This window comes from Centruroides vittatus, unplaced genomic scaffold (genome assembly GCF_030686945.1).
Source record: "Centruroides vittatus isolate TY-2023 unplaced genomic scaffold, ASM3068694v2 contig_349, whole genome shotgun sequence".
Classification (NCBI taxonomy): Eukaryota; Metazoa; Arthropoda; class Arachnida; order Scorpiones; family Buthidae; genus Centruroides; species Centruroides vittatus.
In genome coordinates this window covers 1,340,003-1,363,515 of record NW_027122172.1, presented here as the reverse complement: position 1 = coordinate 1,363,515, position 23,513 = coordinate 1,340,003, and the positions used below count along the sequence as shown (strand labels likewise).

General features: G+C 28.3%; 1 protein-coding gene across 1 annotated transcript in view; it reads left to right on the top strand.

Moving 5' to 3' along the window:
• Positions 1-23,513, top strand: part of Ns2 (nucleostemin 2) — a 52,727-nt gene that overhangs the window by 10,550 nt on the left and 18,664 nt on the right. The window contains exons 6-12 of the mRNA XM_067269260.1: positions 3,282-3,380; positions 8,625-8,777; positions 11,195-11,353; positions 12,867-12,980; positions 17,231-17,359; positions 19,422-19,526; positions 21,038-21,196. Of these exons, the coding sequence (XP_067125361.1) occupies positions 3,282-3,380; positions 8,625-8,777; positions 11,195-11,353; positions 12,867-12,980; positions 17,231-17,359; positions 19,422-19,526; positions 21,038-21,196 (918 nt within the window). The remainder of the gene's footprint in view (positions 1-3,281; positions 3,381-8,624; positions 8,778-11,194; positions 11,354-12,866; positions 12,981-17,230; positions 17,360-19,421; positions 19,527-21,037; positions 21,197-23,513) is intronic.

Sequence of the window (23,513 nt, the reverse complement as noted above, 5' to 3'; positions counted from 1 at the left end):
CTCACTTCCCTTCACCTACATCCACAATCTCACCTACATCATGGCAACTAACCTGTGGCAGACCGAATGGTCTTCGTCCACCACGGGCAGACTCATGTACCATTTCTTACCATCCATAGTCGAACGCCAAAAAATGAACTACCTTACTCCTTCATTCAATCTTACGCAACTGCTCACCGGCCATGGGAATTTCCCTAGTTACCTGAACAGAATAAAAAAGCGGAATGACGATGTGTGCAACTGCGATGGCGCTGCTATAGGCAACGCCCAGCATATTCTACTGGATTGCAAGACCTATGACATAGAACGCAGGCAACTGATCCTCTACTGTCTATCTAATGGACATGCTTGGCCACCTGACTGGAAGGTGTTCTGCTCCAATAAGGACTGCTTTAAACACCTAATGACTTTTGCGTCCAATTGTGACATCCTCAAGAATAGCCTTACAACGTAAGGCTCCAGAACCACGGGTTCTGCTTCTGTTATTATTTATTGTAAACTGCTTATTGTATTTCCATTTCACTGCCTTTCATGTATATTTTCACCTTGTATATTGTACTCATCGTCGCCAAATTGGCATGCTGTATTATCTTCTATTTGTTTTTATTACTTAATAATTGCGGTGCAAGACGCCAATGTGTTCCCACTACACTATCTTTCCTTCACACTCTATCCCTATCAACTATCCTCCCACCTCTTCCCCTCACCCCAATCCTTACTTCTTAACCCCTCCTCTTCCATTCAAGGCAAAGTCTGCAGACAGCCTTCTTACTCTATCTTCCAGTCCAGTAGTAATGAAAAAGAAAGTTTTAAGATTATGACAACATTATGTTTATTTGATGAAAGTTTAAAGATCGTGTTACAAAGGTGATTTGCCCACCACTTTAAAGTGAAGGAAGATATTCAGTTTTCACACATTTATCATGTAATTTCGGGGGCGAATTCTCTGGGCTTGCTTGGCATGCACTGCATGCTTGAGAAAAAGTTTTGATTGTCAATATACTTTTTATATGAAAACAAATATGCCAATAATAATTTATTCTAACATGTAAACTCTTTTATCATTTGTGTTTGCTTTTATTTACATTGACAGCTATCGGCTAGCTGTTTTAAGTCAGTGCGATGCTTGCGGGAACTTGATTGCTTGCTTGTGCGGAGGTTTGCCACGGCAAACAAATGTGCGCACGTGACGTCATTCGAAGCATTTAACACGGCCAGATTGTATCGATACCCAGTCGGCATACACGAATTGTGTACGGGGCGGATCTACATAGGAACCAATAGGGCTTAAGCTTCCCTGGGCCCCCAGTGTTTTAAGGGCCCACAAAAATTGAATTATCATCATAAATTTTTAATACTTTTTCATTATAATATATTTCATATATTTTATGTATAGATATAATTGACTTTATAATAGTCCATACTTTTTTATTCACACCAAATAACATTTCTGCCTATTGTTTAGTGCTAGAGATAGGCTTGTTATTCTTATTATAACTTTCAGCCAGCTCAAAAATTTTGGTCAGTATTTGCCCCCATGTAATTTATAATCTTAACAGCTTTGTAGTGGCTAAAGTATAATAAATTATTATAAAGTTATAAAGTTAATATTAAATTATAAAGTTTTAACAAATTATTTATTGAAAAAAGCAAAAATGTTTGAAAAATTACACCTACTGGATAACTACAAAGCATACAAATCACTATGTCAAATTTTATTAGTCACTTAGATCATAAATGATGTTATAAATGCACGAATACCGAATACATTTCTTACCCCTTGAAGTGGCTAGCAAATTGCCTTCATAACTTGATATTCAAACCCTTGTTGCCTAAACTGACCTTTGTCCTCCTTCTGTTCATAATAACAGTTTTGTTTTTCTTTTTCATTACTTTCACCCAGGTCATTTCTGATGAATTAATAATGAATCAACATTTAATTTTGTCATAATTTTATGTTCTATTTAATTCTGTTTAATCTGTTTGCTATTTAGAATTCAATTAAAATTAGATTTTTACAGCTGAAAAGATAAATAATATACTGTATATAGGCTTGTATTTTAATTATATATGCTGTGTATACTTTTTGGTATTTTCACATTCCTAATACAAATTTGATGTTTATGTAATCCATCATATTCTTCACTAATGATGGCCATGTTAAAATATAATTTGGACCATTGGCATTTACCTCCCAATAGAGGAACCTCTAAATAGTGGAAAAACTTCTTAGTTCCAATGGTGTCTGCTATTCAGAAGTTATAGTGTAGTTGAAGATTAAAAGATAGATTGGATAATGCTGTCAATGTTTCAAATCTTTGATGAAACTTAAAATTTTAAAACTCTATTTTATTTAACTAAGCTCTTTCATATATTGACAATTGTGCTTGAATTATTTGAATGATCAGATGATAAAGCCAGATTAATTATCAGGCTAATCCGGACTAAAGGTAAGCCACCTGGTATTAAATTTAATACACTCAAACCTGTTTTTGTGCGGTCTTTTTTTGTGCGATTTTTTATACGTGCAATGTGTTTTGTGCAATTATTTTTGTGCAGTATACCAATTTGATTGAAATTCATATACCGCACACAAAAAATCACACAAAACAAATCGCACAAATAAAAATCGCACAGAAAAAGACCGCACAAAAACAGGTTTGACTGTAATTATGTTAAGTTTTGAAAGAAACGAATTAATTTAGACTATTCTGGAAAAGTGTAGTACAAATGATGTAATATATTCATTGAATAATTCATTAACTAAATTCTAGTTCAATAATTAATCTAGCCTAATCATTTGATTAAGAGTTCCTTTCACTTTTAATAATCTTATAAAAGTTTTTTATAAAATATGTTTGAAAAAATTGAATGAAACAATTAAGTCTAGCTAGCATTAACTTTATGCCAGCTAAAAAAACACTACACAGTTAGCAATCACGATATCCATCCAAGTTCTGATCACTCAAACAAAAATGACATGTGTTTTTGCTATAAATGAAAACGAGCAAAACAAAATGTTAGAATTCTCTTAGTTAATTAATAAAATGGATATTCTTCCCATAAAGAGTTTACATGTATTAACTTTTTATTTTGTTCAGCTTATGCTATAATTAAATTATTTTTTTTTTAGTTTAAGTTTCATTATATTCTTTAAAATTAAAAATTATTATAAACCATATTTTTCATTTTACATTCTGCATTCGTATTAAACAATGCTCGGATATATTTAAATATTATCTTTCGTAATTGTTCGTTATGTATTTATCGTTCTAATATAGAATAAGAGAGTTCATATACTTGAAACTGAAAGCTTTACAAGAACGTTTGGACCAAAAGCACAAAGGAAACGCCCAAATGTAAATGTCATAGATCTTGAAGTAAGTAGTATTATATAAATAAATAAAATAAATAAAAAATTAAAAATTTGTTTCACGTAAAAATATCTAATTAATTCTTTATTAATTGTTTATAAACTGATTAATTAAATTTATGGTGTTTTAAATATAATTAACTGTAGCAGGGTTCATAACAGAGTTACTTTTAGTAAATAATAATAATAATAATAATTTTTTTTTACGTATTTAATTATTAGAGTTACTTCTTCCATTAAATTTCCAGGATACTTCAGTATAAAACAGTAAAAGCTAAATTATCGCTATATTTTAATTGACCATTAGCGATATGTCCTTAATTAATCTTTTATTATTAAACTTCAAACATTCTTTGCAAATAAAATGGTAGTTTGTGTGATGTAAGTTAAATAAAAAATTGAAAGTAACAAAACATCTTTTAAAACTTTTGTAAAATTTATTGAAATGCAAATTATTTCCATGACAGGCCTTATTTGAGAGCTTATCTGCTGTCATATTCTATATTTGGAAGCTTGTTTAATTAGAAATATGTTCTAAGAAAGTGCTAATGCAAACATATGACATTACAAAGTAATGACTAAATTTTTTCAGTAATGACTAGATTTTTTTTTCAAATTTTGTAATGTAATATTTTCCTCATTATTATTGCAAATTTTTATCTATGAATTGCTAAAAAATTAATTATTTACAGCTTTGTGTAGATCTCAGCTTTATTTATTGATAGTAAGAATAAGTATTATTATATTTTACACATGTTATACATATATCACATAATTGTTTATTCATCTTATTTCAAGTTTGGGGATGGTTTCTACCTTCAAACAAAAGGGGCACCTATAGGATCATTCATAGTCAGTGACTTTGCCAAACTGTATTTGCAGTTTGTTGAACCACCTATAATTGAACAGTATAAGGAAGAATTATTACTCATGTTAGATACATGGTGAAGGTTTTAATCCTTTAGAAAAACCTAAAAGGATACTAAAGTTTTATTGATAAGATTAATGACAACCAATACAGAGTTACATTATTACTGGAACAATAAAGTATTATACTGTACCTAGGAATTTGCAATATGTATTAATGAAACTCACTATATACAAACATCAGTATACAGGAAATCAATTGCCCAATGTGCATTCACTACCACACCTATGGCAAGTTTACTTACAAAATGTCAGCATTCTGGTCCATGTTTCAAAGAACGTAATGAATGAATTGAAGTAGGACAAGAACAAGCATATCTTTATAAATTTTGCAAATGGATACCGAAAAAAGCTCCTCAAAAATCTGTATGAGAAGATAAGGCAAGGAGATAGAAATAACAACAAAAAGTCTAGCAAGTTGTTTAACTTTTCCAACATTTGGTGACATCATCTGTTATCATATTTTATTTAAAAACTTTTTATATTTTTAACTATTACAAAATGGCAAAAAGCTTAATTTTGAGAGTAGGGATGGATTTTATAAAAAATTGTAAATACTAATAATGAGTAAAATCGTCATTAAGTCCAAACGTATTGGAGATAGCCCTTTATCTACTCACTCCCTCAAACTTTAATCACCAAAATTTAATAGTATCAATCCCACTAATAAACAAACCTCTCTGCAAAATATCAGAAATTTTTGACAAAAACCACAGGAGTTATTAAGCTCCAAAGAGGGTGAACAGAATTGTGCCTCTCCCCACACACATACACATACACTTATGCACAGACACACTAACATCCATACAAACAGAAAACCCCCAAATTTTTTTGCATTTCTCGACATTTCAAGGTCCCCAATCCTAAAATATAAAAATCTTAGGGGGTCATTTTTTGACCAATTGCCATACTTCCCTCCGTTAAATATAACAGACAGGAAAGTAAAAATGGAATAAGGGGAGAAGTTTAAAGTCACTTAGAAGTTCCACGAAACGTCTAAAGAAACATACTAATAATGGAAAAGGAACTCTCGAGATTATATCTGTAAGGAAAGGATCAGTCTTTCGAAGAATTCATAACGAGGATGCTAGAAAGAAAGAAAAGAGGAGTGGAGTCTGTTCAATATCAATAAAAGATGGAGTGGGAGGAAGGAAAGCATATGTAGGGAGAACTCTCAGATCCCTAAATCAAAGAATAAGTGAGAACAAAGGATTCTTTAAGAAAGGAAAAATTAATATAGCCTTGGCAGAATATGTTTATTTGAATAACAGAGCAGAACCGCAATGGAAGTAGGTGAGGCTAGGATAATCATACCAGAAAAAAGGAATATGCCAACAAGAATAGTTAAAGAACTGGCAATAGTCAATAAATGGGATTGCATGATTAACAAAAGTTTTGCTCTCTAAAAAACTCGTGAGAATAAAGGTGTGAAGATTTGTTGTTTATAAATTAATTTATAAAAATTTGCTTAGAAATACAGGAAATATAGAAAATGTTATCTAGAAAGAAAATTGAAAGTGACAGATAGTTATTGAATAAGAGCTAGAAGAATAGTGTGAGGCTAGGATAATCATACCAGAAAAAAGGAATATGCCAACAAGAATAGTTAAAGAACTGGCAATAGTCAATAAATGGGATTGCATGATTAACAAAAGTTTTGCTCTCTAAAAAACTCGTGAGAATAAAGGTGTGAAGATTTGTTGTTTATAAATTTTAATTTAATTAAAAATTTTTGTAACTTTGAAAAGGTGATTACATATATTGTTCTAAAACTTGTTCTAAAACAAATTTTCAAAGGTTCTACAGGAAATATATTTTGAATTTGAAAGTGTTCTACTGAAAATTTGTTTTAGAACTGCAAAATCATAAAATGAAATTTTGAATTAATAGGTCAATTGTGTGAGAGTTTATATTACTTGTGGTTGTTTAATTCTTTGGAATTGAAAAGGTATCCGATGATGTATAAAAAGGATCTCTGTAAATGAATTGCATTCCGCGACAAAAGTATAACCCACCCCCCTAATTTTTTCATATCTGATAAAGAATTATAGTTATATTAATATATTACTAATACACAAAATTTGGGTGTTAGTAAGTTTATTATACTACCAATACATTATTTATTAAATGCATAATTAACCAAATACAAATGATATTGAGTTTTGCAGTGCGACAAAAGTATAACCCAGGTAATGAAATTTAAATAAAAATTCCAGAAAAATATAACAAACAATAATCATTCATATAGATTAATATTTAGTAGATCCACCACTTTTACTTATCACCTCAATCATTCGGTCCGGTAAACTGTCATATAGCTTTTTAATTATGTCTTGATTTATATTTTGCCACTCGTCAACTATCACCTTCTTTAACTCTTCAACAGAAGTAAATTGTCTTGATCCACGATAGACAGCTCGTGATAAATTTCCCCAACAATTCTCAATTATGTTCAAGTCAGGAGAATACGCTGGCCATTCAAGAACTTGAATATTTTTTTCAGTAAAGTAGTCTCTAACTACCTTTGCACGATGGATACTGGCATTATCTTGTTGAAAAATGAAATTAGGACCAGCAATTCGCATTGCATGAGAGTTAATTTGCTCGTTTATTACTTCTATATATCGTTTACTATTTATTTTTCCAGAACAGAACTTAATATCCATTTTACCTGAGTATCCAATACCAGACCATATCATTACACTACCACCTCCGGCTTGTCGACGGCTCAATATAAAATTATCTTTTCTTAAATCATGAAAATAGTAATTAAAACCATCAGGTCCATCTAAATTGAACTTCTTTTCATCAGAAAAAATAACTTTTCGCCACTTTTTTTTTCCATTAAACATGATCTTTTGCAAATTGTAATCTAACTACTTTATGTTTATTAGACAACGGCGGTTTTTTTGTTAATTTCTTACGTTTTAAATGTTCACACTCGCGTATAATACGTTGAACATTCCTTAAATTCGTATCAACACCAGCCTCCGCTGCGATTTGTCTTGCGGTAAGCGTAGAATTGGACGCAACTCTTAAAATTGATCTTCTTTCTCGTGGTGTAGTTGCTCTCGGTCGACCTGTCCTTTTTTTCTTACCATAGTTTTCGGGATCTTTTAAAAAATTTCGCACAACACGATGACTTCTGTTGATGATTTTTGCAATTTTGACCTTAGAATAATTTTCAGAATGTAATTTTTTAATTATATCAATTTCAGTTTCATTTAAGTGTTTTCCCCGTGGCATTTTAAATAAAAAATAGACAATTATTAACTTAAACAATTTATTTATGCATAAAAACTTACGAGTGACACGAAACAAGTATGAATTGACATGTCCAGTGCACCGAGCTGCTTGAGCCAATGAGACGAATGGGTTATACTTTTGTCGCGCTATCAAACCAATAACTTCGCCGCTGCGTAACAAAGCAACATCGGAACGTAACTATATATATACCATAGTTCTAGAATCAAGTGAACAATGCTGGCACAGTTAGGAATTTATTTACTTATATTTAGTTTTACCGTAAATATAAAAAATTAGAGGGGTGGGTTATACTATTGTCGCGGAGTGTAGCATCTTTTATGTGGTTAATTGTATTAGAAAGGAAAAAAATTCACTTATTCTTAAAAATTGCAAGCAGATTTTTATTTTTTTCTAACTTAAATGTAGCAAAGTCAAATGTAAAGAAAAAATGTATATTTTGTAATTTCAAATGTGAGATTCAGAAAAGATGCTTTCCAACTATAGTAAGATCCCGAAGTAAAGATTACTTCATTGAAAAATAACTTTTAAATTATTGCTTACTTTATGTAAGACTTATAAATTTTTACAGATTAATAAATATATACAGTGTAATTTCTGAATAGCGAACACCCCGTCGGGATCGAGAAGTTTGTCTGCTGTTTGGAGGTACGTGCCGGCGGCCGTACCGTATTTTAACTCGGTCGTCGTATAGTGAAGAATATGATTAATTACGAAAACATCAATTTTGCATTAGGAATGTGAATATACTGAAAAGTATACGTAGCATATATAATTAAAATATATATACAGTATATTATTTATTTTTTCAGCTGTAAAAATCTTGTTTTAATTGAATCTTGTTTAAATGTCAAATTACAAAGGCAATTTGCTGTCCACTTCAAGCGGTGGGAAATATATTCAGAATTGTTACATGTTATAGCAACTTTCAAAACAATTATCTTAATCTATAATTATTAATATATATATATATATATATATTTATTTATTTATTTTTCTAAAAATTACTGAATAGACTAAATAGATATATAAATGCTAATGTAAATAAATTTATATTTAGAGTCTAGTAGCTGAAATTGAAAAGTCCACAAATAATTATTCTGAAGAAAATGATAAAGATTTAGTAAATGAGAATGAAAAACTAAAACAAGAACCTAGAGAAATGATAATGTTTAAAGGTCAGTCTAAGAGAATCTGGAATGAATTATACAAGGTGGGTGAATTGAAATATTACTTCAGTTTTTATCATTATGAATATATAAGTTGAAAGCTTATAATTATCTTAGATACTGTTTACTTTGATAGAGAAATACTTGTGTCGACACAATTACGTAAGTTAACGAATAAAAATAATTTAAATCGGCAATTCCCAAACTGTGCACTGCGGCTCCTCGAGTACCAACAAGCGAGCAAACTCTTAGAGGAAATGTAAAGTATTCCAAATTTTCCAGGGAAATTAGAACTTCAAGTTGCAGAAGACGGTAACTGATATTTTCAAAATCCCGAATGTGTCGAATCTCTCTCTAAGGCAACAACACGAACATTTGGAAACTCGGAGACTTTAGCATTCAGAAAAGTTTCTACTATATAGAAGAAAACCGAATGACAATGATGACAAAGACTGTTTTCTCGTGTTGTAGCAGTTTGCTACACCTAATGAAGTTAGTTTGACCCACCAACTTAAATCTATTTCTGAAAAGCATCTTGACAAATTCAGTGACTGGTTTGAAAAATACTTTTTAGGAGATGTGGAAAAGTTTTCTTGGATATAAAATCTGTTCAATGCTAAGATTCTACCTGAATTCTTCTTCTGAATTATCCCTCTTCAGTAATAAAATTTAGCAGCATAGAGGAAACTGAGTTTGGATATCAGCAAAAGATAAATATCTGCTTGTAAGTGCTAAAGCTCACTGAATCATAATGTTATTTGTGACATCATAACTGTAAAACTGGATTTCATTAGTTGCTGTCATTTTATCAAGTGCTATGAGAAAATCAGTATGAAACAGGAAATGAGGTTGGTAGTCTCCAGTCTGATTCCAAGGTTTATGAAGCTGTGCAGTATCCAACATACGTGCACATTTCTTTTGTAACTGTAATTATTTAAAAATGAAGTATAAATAATGGATTTTCTCAATTTGCGTGTATTGTTATTTCAAATAAGCTACTAAATTGTTAGGATATAAATAGCTATTAAACTATTTGGACTCAACTACTAAATAAATGAAGCTATTATTCTTTTGGCTTAGGAATGTCATGATAAATTTGCTAAGAGACTAAGTTTGCTGTGAACCAAGTTTGGGAACCACTGATTTAAACTTATGACTATAAAAAATTATATACTTAGAAAGTTCATTAAATATAATTTAAAATTAATTAAATGATTTAATGACTGCATTCTAATCTGGTAAATAACCATTTGATATAGTTATTAGAATGTAAATCTCAATTTAACAACGTATTATCAATTTCTTTGAAAATATTTTAAAGACATTGTCATTGAGAGCTACGTATATTTGGAGTGTTTGCTTTAAAGGGCATTTATTTTAATAAGGATGCCATAAAATCTACTACTACTGGAACATGTTTTAATTTTCAGGGTTATTTTATATGCAGTAAGACATTCTTCTGAATTTATTAAATTCAATTTATTTGATATTATTAACAATTTTAAACCAAATGAAAATATTAATTAAATTATCACTAAGGAATATTTAATAAAAATATGAATAAAGAAAAATGACCAATTGCAACTATTATTGCCTCTTTTGAATAAATATAATACTTAAGATATTACTTCTAAGATTTTTATGCTATTAGAGATTAAATGAAAATAGAATTTTTTGACTTTAATAAACTAAAATAGTAAATAATAATAATAATGTATATAAGAAGATGAAAAGACTTGTTTGACTTTCCTGGCACTCAAACAGGAGGTTAAGGGGATCATTAGGAAGTGTGATAATTTTCAGTTATACTAGGATATAAAATTTAAGTAATAACAAAAGCTTTAATGGAGTAAATTTGTTTAAAAAACATTAAAACAATTAGCAATTAAGACAAAGTTAAAACCGTGTATGTTATATGAGATTTTATTATAAAATAATTTTTATATTATTAATTATTATAAAAAGGCTTAATTTTAAAGTTAGAGATGAGTTTTTAAAAATATTGTAAATGCCAATAAAGAGTAAAATTTTTAAAGTCCAATCAAACTTGAGATATGACACGTGACTCCACCTCTGTAAGTTTTTTTTACATTTTGTCTCGAATGTAAAAATATTGACAAATGCAAAAAATGGCAGTCGAAATTTCACCGATTGCCGTACCTTTCCCGTCGTATTCTATAACAACTAGGAAAATAAAAATTTTTAAAACTTAATTATAGTATAAAAATACTACTAAACTAAGTATTAATTTTTTATAACTGACTCACAACAAAACAATTTAAATAATGTTAAATTTAAATACAGTAAGTAATCTGTATTTTTATTAGATTACAATGAAATAATGCAGTTATTTTGTTATCTAGTTGTAATTGAATACATAAATCTGACTTTTTAGAATTGATTTAGATATTTGTTTTCTAACTTTTTAATTACAAAAATATTAATATAATTTTTTTTATAGGTAATCGATTCGTCCGACGTCGTAATACAAGTTCTCGACGCAAGAAATCCACTAGGAACACGTTCTCGACACGTCGAGAATTTTCTAAGAAAAGAAAAACCACATAAACATCTTATTTTTGTTTTAAATAAATGTGATCTTGTACCAACTTGGGTCACTGTAAGTAATTAAGCTTATTATTATATTTACTAAATTATTTTATAAATTGTTACAGTTATAATTTATTTTTAAAAATTAATCAAATACCCTAAATAATTTAAAATTAATTAGAAATTAATAAAAATACAAACACAGAAAAATGATCAGCTACCAAAACTATTAAAATGAAATGTTTAAGGTATTATTTTTAAGCTTTTTTTATTTGATTGACATTTTCTGGCGAACTGAATTGAATGTAGAAGTTTTTGATTAATGAAATATTCGCCATTTCATGTTTTAAGATTTTTCTTACAGTTTGTATTCAGAAATAAAAGAAACTGAAAAATGTTGGTGATAATTTTTCTAGAAAACATCAAATCTTATAATTTATGCATAAATATGTTTTATTTTAAATATATTAAAAGAAAGCATTTTTGACTGGAAGCATAATTAAAATATATTTCTTTTTTTGTATGAATTAAAGTAAAGTTTGATAGAGTTTTTATTTTATCAAGTTCTATTTTTCATTTGTAAAATTTATTTAATATAAATAACTTTGTATTAAATTGACTTAGCCCAAAAATAAGCACTTGAAAGATTGATTCAAATCTATGTATAGATGAAACATTCATTGAGACTTTTTGTCTCAGCTTCAGATTCTCAATTGTAGTGTATTAGAATGTAAAAAAAGTGAATTGTAAAATTATTGGCTAGCATTGTTAGTTTTTATTATATAGTAAAAAGTTATAACATGTAATTAATTTTTATTATATTTACAAAAAAGATAATCTTCATTTTAAATAACAATGAAGTTAAAATTTTAGTATTATTTTATGTAAACCAAGAAGACATGTAATAACTACACTTAAGTGTTGTGGCGTTATTACAGTATATTTTTAAAACATCATTTTTATTCAGATTCATTTTATATTCCATCCATGTGCTATATTTAATTTTAAATATTGTTCGAAAATGTATAATTTGATAGTTGTATTTGATATTCGGCCGATGACGGTAACTTTATGTACTGAAAGTACTAGGGAACGTTTTCATATGCTAAAAGTTGATATTGGTAACACCACAACACTTAAGTGTAGTTATTATATATTCAAAAGTTGGTTTGAAGTGTAATTTATTTTATTTTAAACCAAGAAGAGTTAAATAATACAGTAATAAGTTATTATATTAATTTACATATCATGTGTTATGTTGGAATGTTTTTCAATGGTTGGGTTACCTGAAGATGGCCTATGAATAGGCTGAAAACTTTAGAATTTTAGAAATCTTTCATTTGTTCGGGTGTTAAACTTTTAAGAATTTAACCTATAATAATTCCAAATAGTTGACAATCAGAAGTTTATCTTAATTTAAAATATTATTTTTATAAAACTGATTTCAAAATATGCATCTAAGATGCGCCTAAAGATGATCTATGCAGATATATAAAATAAAGACCATTACATAAATTTATTTGAAAATGAGCTAATTATATATGATTATTTAATTAACGCTAATTAAATATTTTAATTTCTAGCAACGATGGGTAACAGTTTTATCGTCTGAATATCCTACAATGGCTTTTCATTCAAGTTTGACAAATCCTTTTGGAAAAGGGGCTTTGATTGATCTGCTCAGACAGTTCGCAAAGGTTTGCAATTGATTTATTAATTTATGTCTCAAAACAAATGATTTTATTTAATTTTATTTAAAGCTTTATAATTATAAATATTGGGTTGTTCGGAAAGTAATTTCGTTTTTTTTTCAATGGGAAAAAACAATTTTCTTATATAAATATTTTATTGAATAATATATTGACCATTTTGGTCAAATACCTGTTTCCATCTTTCTGGTAGTAGTATGATTCCACATTCATAAAAGTTTTGATCTTTGCTTATAAAAAACTGAACCAAGTGATTTTTGACATCCTCATTTGAAGTAAATGTTTTGTAACTCACCGCATGACTAAACAAGGCGGAGTCACACAAGTTAGGGTTCAAATTTAATTAAAAGTACTAGCCCTGGACTTTGTGGGAACCAAAAGAAATATAAATTCAAAACACTTAAGAAATCAACAATAGATATTTATTAGGTTGAACAATAACAACAAATGATTAATTATAACCAAAGTTAGTATAATTTAAAAAAATGTCAACTAGTCAAGTAATAAAAAAAAGCAAGGAGTAAACAATTAAACAAATGAAAGTCTTATTTCTTATAATAAGACAAGCTAAGATCCAATCTCCTCCTCAAAAGAAATACTCAACCACGGTATACATTGCTTCCGCTTAATCGCATTTCCTTGACGTGTCGCCAACGGTCGTCGTTAGGAATTACACCACGTGCGGTAATGGACGATCCGTCTTTTATTCGAAGAGCAGTGCAGAGCTGCACTGAGCTAATTTACATTGGTTTGTGTCACAGGACAGTCACAGATAAAGTTGTATCTGCTTTTTGAATTTTTTTTCACATAAGGGTTTAGGAGTTTGTCCTTAAATAAAAAGACCCCGAAAAGAAAATAATTAACTAAAAATAACACCAAAAACATAAAATAATGATGGGACATTGACTCCTTACAGTTTTACTGTTTAAAAAATTTTGTAAAGACTGGAACAAGTAATAATTCGAAGGTTCCAGATCTGGCAAATATGGTTGGTGTGGTAGTACATCTCATCCAAGCTGTAACAGTTTCTGACAAGTTACCAAATTTGTGTGAAATTTCGCATTATCATGGTAAAACACTACATCTTTTTTGTTGATCAATTCTGGCCTTTTCTGTTTTATGATATTACTTAATTTGTTTACTCGACGGCAGTACACTTTCGAATCAATTGTTAAATTGTCTGATAAAAGCTCAAACAAAAAAAAATTTCTTAAAATCCCACCAAAGAGAGCATCTCTCTTTAAGAGCATGTGGAACCCATATATCGAACTTTGAAACAAAACAAATTCATTTCAAGTAATCATAAATGGTTAAATTCAACAAATTTAATCTCTTAGTGATGCCACATGTTTCACGATTCAGCAGTTTGCTTCAATCAGTACCTTTATTTTGTCTTCATTGGCTTCAACTGACCATCCAGAACATTGTGCATCTTCAATATTGAAATTGCTAGAACTAAATTTTGTGAACCAGTTTTGGCACTGTCTTTCTCTCAACACATCTTCTCCAAACATGTACCACAATTTTTTTCTTGCTTGAACGGCATTTTGATTTTTTGGTAATAAAAAAGCAAAATATGTCGAAAACGATACTTTCGATTTTCCATATTTGATGGGACACCGAAAAAAAAAAAAACAATTGTACAGAATGAAACAAAATTTTTTACAAATAAGCCTTAAAATGTCAGATGTTAAAATATATAATGAAAATGTGGTTTAAAATGAAATTGACTGGTAAAAATACGACTAATTCCTCTAGTAATAAAAAAACGAAATTACTTTCCAAACGACCCAATAAAAACTATACAATACAATGGAACTTGATTAACTCAAATTGGTCGGAGGAAAACTTTAAATCTTTGCCAATAAACCAATGCTAAAAATCAGGATTTTATGCATTGGTTTATTGCTGACCCATAATAAACTATTTATATACTATTTTATGGGTCTTATTAAGTAGAATTGTCGTGTCAATGTAAATCTCTGGGTGTTCTCCAGAAATTCAAAGCACTTAACCAAATGGTTAAATAAGCCTGAGAAATGCTTTCCTGAATGGTCAATCCATTCACTTCTAAGTATTTAGTAAGGATTTTTTAAATTGAACTATTTTATACCTAGATTCAATCTGTTTTTTATTTTTTATCACAAAAAACCACTTTAAAGAGTGGTTTTTTGTGATAAAATTATTATGAATGATTGTTGATCATTATGATTGTTATATTTTTAAAATTTTGCTGCAAAGATTAAAATTTTTACATAGAATCAGACTATAATTGTTTTTTTTTAAATTAATTTATTGAAAATCCATTTATTTATTACAACAGCTAGTCAGAAAAATCCATCAGTAGTCAAATAAAACAAAAAACAGTTTGAAAAAAGCAGGCATGAATGACAGTTATAGTATCTAAGTCAGATGCATGTCTTGAAGCCACCACCTGACCTGCCATCACATGACACAATGTTTAGTTTTAGTCATATGTGGTTCCTGCATTTTATAGAAAGTTTGTGATTAGTTTATTTGATAGTTGGACATTGATTATTTTGTTTAATTGAAAATTAAAATTCCAGAGAGTTTATGAAAATACTTTTTAACTCAAAACCCATTTGAGTTTAAAAGTTCAATGAATAAGTTAACCAGTTTGATTTAACATGTAAATCCCTATGCTAGACATTCGGGGAAAGAAAATGACTTTGAGCAAATGCAGCTTCAAGTTACCCCAGTTTCACTATATTTTAATATGCAAACACAAAACATAAGAATTTTTATCAAAAATTTCTGATTCTTAAATAAATGTATTATTTAAGAAAATGAACTGTGCTAAGATATAGTGGTATCTGTTGGTTACATTAATTATCAAAAAATTTGAAATAATTTATAGTCATTCTTTAATGATCATAAATCATTTCAATAACTCCATTGTTGATGAAATACAGTGTTGGTCAAACATTATTCTTATTTATTATTATTATTATATACAGTATGTTGTAAACATTTTCAATTTACGACCATGAAAAATTAAAATAATATTATAAATCGTAATAGGGGCTGTATGGTATTGTATTATGTTGTTATGATAAACAATGCGATTAGAAAAATTTATGTAATGACAATGAAATTTAGTAATTAATTGATAAAATGAAGTTTTATCTATTTTTATTTATTGTAATATATTTTATTTTTCTCTACATTACATTACATTTAAATAACATTTTTATCATTGCTTTTATTTTCAATCACTGTCATTTAATGGTGTTAATAGAGACAGTGAGGAAGGAATATATATGCCTAGAGTGATGAATACTCTCATAACAGACAATAGATAGTTAAAAAAAATTGAATGTCGAAAAGTTAATGTTGGTATTAATATTGAAAATATTTAAAATAATAGATATTTTTTCATAATTTTGCATACTTTAATACAAAAACAATTAGTCAAGTCTGCTTAAGAGAGCACTCTCAGGATTTCTGTGCCATGCTCCTTTATCTTAAGTAACAACATCACTAGGAGATTGTTAATGATATTTTGTTATACTTGAAAACTTTAAAAATAATGTAATAATGAACTTACTCTACTTATAAGAATTGAAAGTACACAATACATATTATCAGTTGTATTGTTCTATCAAATAATCAATAAATACAGTATATTTACAAGTCACTACAGTACTTCAGTACAGTACAAGCCTCACTGAAAAGATGTGAACATCCCTTGTTCTAAAATTTCTGAATGCTCTGATGGGACCTGAAGTATAAAAACAAATAAGCACATTACTGCCAAATAAAGTCACGTGATCATCTAAACGTAGCCTCTAATCGTAGCCTTTAATCGCTTGTCTCATCCACTTGAGGAGATGATCTGCACTGTTTGTTGATATATATTTTATGATGCCTTTTGAATAAATAATTGCTTCTTGTGTGTTTAATAAAACCTGTTCATTGTGATTCTATAAGAAATTAGAAAACTGGCTTATGGAAGGTTTCAGCAAATCTCCACTTAAATATAGTCTATAGTCTTAAATATTCAAAAATTCTTTTAAAAATGCTTAAAAATATAAAAAATTGAAACTTTACTAGATTTTTGGAAATGAACTGTTCTGATATCAGATTTAAGTAAAGAACAATGAATAACAGAAATTTAGAAATAATTTTATTGAATATATTTAAATATGTTGTTATATGTGTATTATATATTATAATTAATTTAAATAATAATGAATTTAATATTATTTTTTTAATAGCTTCATCAAGATAAAAAGCAAATAAGTGTTGGTTTTATTGGTTATCCAAATGTTGGAAAGAGTTCTATTATTAATACACTGAGATCAAAAAAAGTGTGTAATGTTGCACCTATTGCTGGAGAAACAAAGGTATTAACATTTATTTTACAATTTTTAAATAATTATAAATATTTAAAATTTGTAAATATTTTTAATATACAGTAGAGCATCGATTATCCGACTCAATCGGGGACTGGAGTTGGTCGGATAACCGAAAAGTATGAAAAAAATACATTATTAGTATAGTATATTAGTATATCCCATGTAATTAGTATATTAGTATATTGCTATTAACTACTTCGCGTTGAATTTTCATCGATGTTAAGCCTAACAAAATTTTTTTTTAATAATAATAATCGTCGCTATTGTATCGTTAAAAATTATTTCTCTATTTTGCACAAAATAAATACAGTACTTTACTGTATATTGAAAAATATAAAAAATATATATATTCGGGTTACATATTTTACATAAAGTAGGCCTATACATTAAAAAAGAAGTCCAAAATTTTTTTTGCTTCACGGCTGACACTCGTTTTTTGCCGCTAAATCTCGCACACGTTTTAAAAAACAGCAATTGGATAGCTTCGTTAAATAAAATTAAGCCTCGTTTAATCGTTTAAATACTGGCTTCCCTTTCATGGTCGAGCCAGTGTTGCCAGCTAAAACATGCAAAAATTTAACAAAAATAATATTAAAGTAGCCAAGACGTAACCAAATATTGTAGCGCCCCATCACTAGCGGACATTTGAATTTGCCGACTAGAACGCCGTCGGTCGACCGACGCGACGGTCGATCGGGGGTCGGATAATCGATGCCTCTACCGTATCAGTTATTATGTCATTTCTCTTACTAATTACACCTTAAATCATATACAATAATTAGAGTTAGATTTGCATTATATATTTGTATGATTTTATTACTGAATTGATTGCAGTATTAAAAATTATTTCTTGTTTTTACAGAAAATGTAAAAAATTTCTTATGTTTATGAAAATCAGTAAAAGACATTGGTTTTTATTGACCAGTGTACATTGACAAGAGCAGTTTGCAAAGTTCATTATTCAGTGTAATCCTTTGGCAAAGGATTGCATAGAACTTTCTTACTAGTTTTTTTGTATTTCTTGAAATGATTTGTTCTTTTGACATTATGGCCCCTCAAGTCGTCTTCTTCTCTCTTAAAAATTGACATAACCATCCAGGACTGCCCAGAGGGTAACGGAGGTCTGGGACAAAATACATACTGTAGTCATAATGAATTAAATTGTTATATTAGAATAAAGGAAGTAAATGAAGAAAGGAAAAAATGAAATCAATATAGGTGCACCAAAATTTATTTTGTATTCCAGTTGAAAAGTGTTTATGAAAGTAAATAAGTTTTATAAATAATAAAATAAAATTATTTTTTTTAAGTAAATAAATAAAAAAAAAAAACTAATATGTTTATGTAAATATAATCAACTAATTTTAAGACAAAAATTGTTCAAACAAGTTAAAATATATAAAAAATTTTTAATTAGTTAAATTTAACGAAATATTTTAATTTGTAAATATTTTTCAAATACTGTTTATTTATTTATTGACGTTGTTTACAGGAGCTTCTACTTCCTTGTCGGGGCAATTTGCTCCCTTTTGCCCCTTCTGGTCATCCCTGTAATTATCCTCTGCTCACTTTCAGTCCTATATTGGAAGTCTTTACTAGTTCTTGTGCATGGGTGAAAATGTATTTACCGTTTATAGCAAATCTTTGCTCTCTCTCAGCATTTTATTTGCTCTGTTATATAGTTTCTTCTAGTTCAGGATATTGGGCTGTAGAACTTCCTGAAAAATGTTATTGCTTTCTTGCTGTTGAGATTTATTTTAAGATAAAGATTGTTATAAATTATAAATTAACATTTGAATGGAATATTAGTTGATCTCATAATGTTTTAATATATAAATAAATTTCACTGAAAGGAAAGCTTATAAATATTTACTAAAATATGGGAAATGAATAATAAATGTATCTTCTGACTATAAAGTAACAAATTTTTAGTAATGTTAAATGTGATTTTATTCATAAATAATGTTCTAATTTTAGTAAAGATAAAAATCTATATAAATTTATTAAAATTACAAATTATAGCATTCCAATTTTAAAACTTCCTGTATAGGTTTGGCAGTATATTACTTTAATGAGAAGAATTTATCTAATTGATTGTCCTGGAATTGTTTATCCTAGTGACGATTCTGATGTAGAAGTTGTGTTAAAGGGTGTAGTGAGTACTAATCTATTTGTTTTCATCTAAAAGACTTTAGAATTAAGAATATTAATGATTTATGAAGCATTATGAATAGCTATCAACATTTATATAATTTTAATAAAAACTATATACAGTAGAGAGTCGTTTATCCGAATCAATCGGGGACTGGGGTTGTTCAAATTAGTGATTTGTTCGGATAACCGATCGTGTACGAAAAAATATATTAACCTGTCCGACGTTGAAATTTTTCTCCGTCGCGTGTCGCTTCGTGTTGAATTTTTGTCGATTTTAAGCCTAACGAAAAGTTTTATAATAATAATCGAGGCTATCGTATCGTTAAAAATTATTTCTTTATTTTGTACAAACAAAATAAATATATTGAAGAATATAAAAACACGAAAATTATACTTTAGAAGTAAATCTAGTATCCAAAACGTTCGATTCGGCACGACACAGTTCGACTGAAAATCGTTCGGATAACCGGGGTTCGGATTAACGACTCTCCACTGTAGCTTCATAATCTTAATGTAACATTTTAAGAATGTAATTCTGTAAAAATTTAATGTTACATTAAAATTTCATTATTTGACCATTTTAATAGCATTTTTCTCATTTGTATGTAAATTATAATTATTACTAATTTATAGTTGTTATAGTTGAAGTATTCATGTTTTATTAAAAAATAATGTTGAAAGGATAAATGACATATTTCACATACATAATGTAGTTTTATAACAATTGACAAGTACTGATAGAATCTGAATTATTGTACTGATTGTAGATTTCATTTCAAATTTAAGAATAAATGCTTATGTCCACTGTCACTTCTCAGTTCCCCCATAGAAAAAAAAACAGATACTGTACTTTTCCATGGAGCAGCCATTCTCATTAAGCTACCTGACTAAGACAAATTGTTCAGGACTTTGGGAAATCATTGATAAAAAGTGGCAATATATGAAGACAACCTTTTACTTTCATGCAACTTTAATTATGATTGTGTAAACCAGTGTATGAAGCATATTGATATCGAGTATCAATTTGTAAAGAATAAAGTAAAGAATGACATGTACGTGGATCGTGTATTTGGAGAGATGGGTGCAAAAACATCTTTCTAATATTACTTTTTAAATTTTTATTTGTTTCTAATGCACTTGGAATAGAACTGGAAGGTTTTACATAAGAATTTATATCTGGTGATGAATCCTTTTAATGTACAGTACATGAACATAATCAAATACAACAGAAAAATTATTTTATATAAAAGTGCAGAAGTTAATGTTATATTTATCGTTAATGCTTAAATGACAATTTCAACAGAAGAAATTATTTAAAATGCAATGACATAAAAAAAAATTAAGTGTCATATGAGTGAAAACTATATTTGTGTTGTTTTTATGATTATTAGATGATATAATATAATTCAGTAAACACATTTCTATTTTAATATGGTATAAATAATATTTAGAAAATAATTATGAAAGAAGAACATTTCTTTTTAATTTAACCATTACAACTTAATATATTAGGTCAGAGTGGAAAATATTCAGACACCTGCAGATTATATTGAAGAAGTTCTAAACAGAGTAAAGGAAGAATACATTCAAAAAACATACTTGATTGACTCGTGGATTAATTCTGAAGATTTTTTAAAAAAGCTAGCATTAAGAACTGGCAAACTTTTAAAGGTGAATATTTTTTTAAAATATATTTCAATGAATTTTAAATAAGAAATGAATATAGTAAATTCTGGAGAGTATAAATGTAAAAATACCCTAAATACTCTTAAATATTAAATGTGTAAGGAATAGTTCTATGTCTAGTCTTGTTTAGAAATTTATGTATTTTAAGAATTGGTACATATTAGTTCTTATTTGTATTTTACATTTTCTATATTCTATACTAATGAAATATTTATGTTGCAAGTTTTATATACATTTGTTATTTGAAATGCAAGATTTTATGTACTGTTCTTATGAAATAATTATTACACATTTTGTTGTAAATATAGCTGCAACAACATACACAATTTGTCCCAAAATTGTCTTGATCAATTAAAAAATAGTAATAATTAATCTTCAAATAATTGAACATTTATTTTGTAATATACAAAGTACATTTTATCTTCAGTAATATGCTTATAACAATAATCATAAAACCCTTCAAACTATTGCTAAAAATCCTTTGTAAAGATGTAATCAACTTTGTGGAGGCTATCTTTTTGAATGTTTTCAATGTCATTGTAATACATGCTTTTTATTTATTATTTTAGTTTAGGGATAAAAAATAGTCACAGAGGAAGAAATTTGATGGGTTAAGGATGTATTAAAAACTATGACACCTTTGTATGCAGAAAACTTACACAACAATTGTTTTATAAGCTAGGCATTGTCATGGAAAAGCAATGGATTGCCTTATTCTTATAATGTAGGCATTTAATTGTTATAATTAAATACTTTGAAACTTCCAAGTAATAATTACCCATTGACAAAATTGTCAATGGATATTAATTTTGGAAACTTCATTCCATCACAATAAGTTTTTCATTGTAGCACTCTAGTATCTCAATATTAATCTTATTTTTTTAAACTTCATCTGTGTTTTCATTTTTTCAGATTTTTCCTTCACTAATTCCAACTGATGCTAATTTAGGCATAATGTTGAGTTTCTTCTACAATATTTGTAATTTACTTTCAGCTATTTCATAGGCTTTAAGCTTAAAATTAATTGCAACAATTTATAACAACAAAACTAGCCAAGAACATTAAAACAAGTAGGGATTTACATAGTTACAACACATTCTCTTCCTTAAAGATTACAGAGACTACATCCTTTGGACATTACAATCAAGAACTAGATCAATTAACTGTTGGATGCTGTAATAAGCTAATCTATTGTCTGGAAATGGCATCTTCATTGCCTGTTTCACTTTAGGAAGCTGGGAAAGCTGTCATCTCAAATTCAGATTTAAAAAATAAGTATAATATTCAAGAATAAGTCTGTTGACTTACTTTTGGAGATTTTTTGTGGAAATATTTAGTATTGCAACTTGCATTATATAAATGAAACTACAGTAGAGAGTTGTTAATCTTCTATCTTGTATTATAAGTGTCTCCTATAATGCAAGATCTTATTTTATGATTCCCCTACATCGTATCTTTGAGTATCACTAATTACTGTTGACTTATTGTTGTGTGTTCAAAGATTTATATTCAAATACATTCTGTGTTAGCTAATTCTAAATTCTTATTGTTAAAAGACCCATACAAAATGGCTAAGTAGACTTAGGTTAAATCTAATGTTTTTAAATACTTTGACATAAAATATTTTCAATTTGTAGTTATTATAATGTGATTGAAGGTGAAGATGATAGTGAACAATGGAAATAGATAATTAGTGACTTCAATAGGAATACCTGGTAATTTGCTTAAAAACTGCTTACAAAGTTGTCTGATGATCCACTTGGTTGTGAAGAAATGTCATTCTGGGTTAATATAATCAAAGTAAATTTTAAATTATTTAGAGGCAGAAGTTGAAGTTGACCTTTTAAAATTTTCTGAATCAGAATCAGAGTTAGGGGCTTGTCTACAAACTCCACAGCCCTGAATTAATCAACAGATGGAACCAGCCTTTTATAGATTAGATCAGGGGTGGTAAACCTGTTTTGAGTCCACGTGCCATATTGTAAATGTAGCTTTAAGGATGTTTTTGCATGCCAAAGTTTTAGACTTTGATTAATGATATTTAAAAAATTAAAGGATTACGCTTTAATTAGAATAAATGTCAAAAAAGCTGATTGAAATAAAAGATGATCATGTGATAAGAGAATGATTAAAAATGACAGATGATAAATTGAAATCATATGATAAGTTATGTGCCATAGATTTGCCAATTCATTTTATGGCTGTGAACAGAGCAAACTTTTATGTTAATTCAATATTTTCATAATATAAATTTCATTAATACAGTAAAAGTTTGATATTACTGATCCCAATATAATGTTGT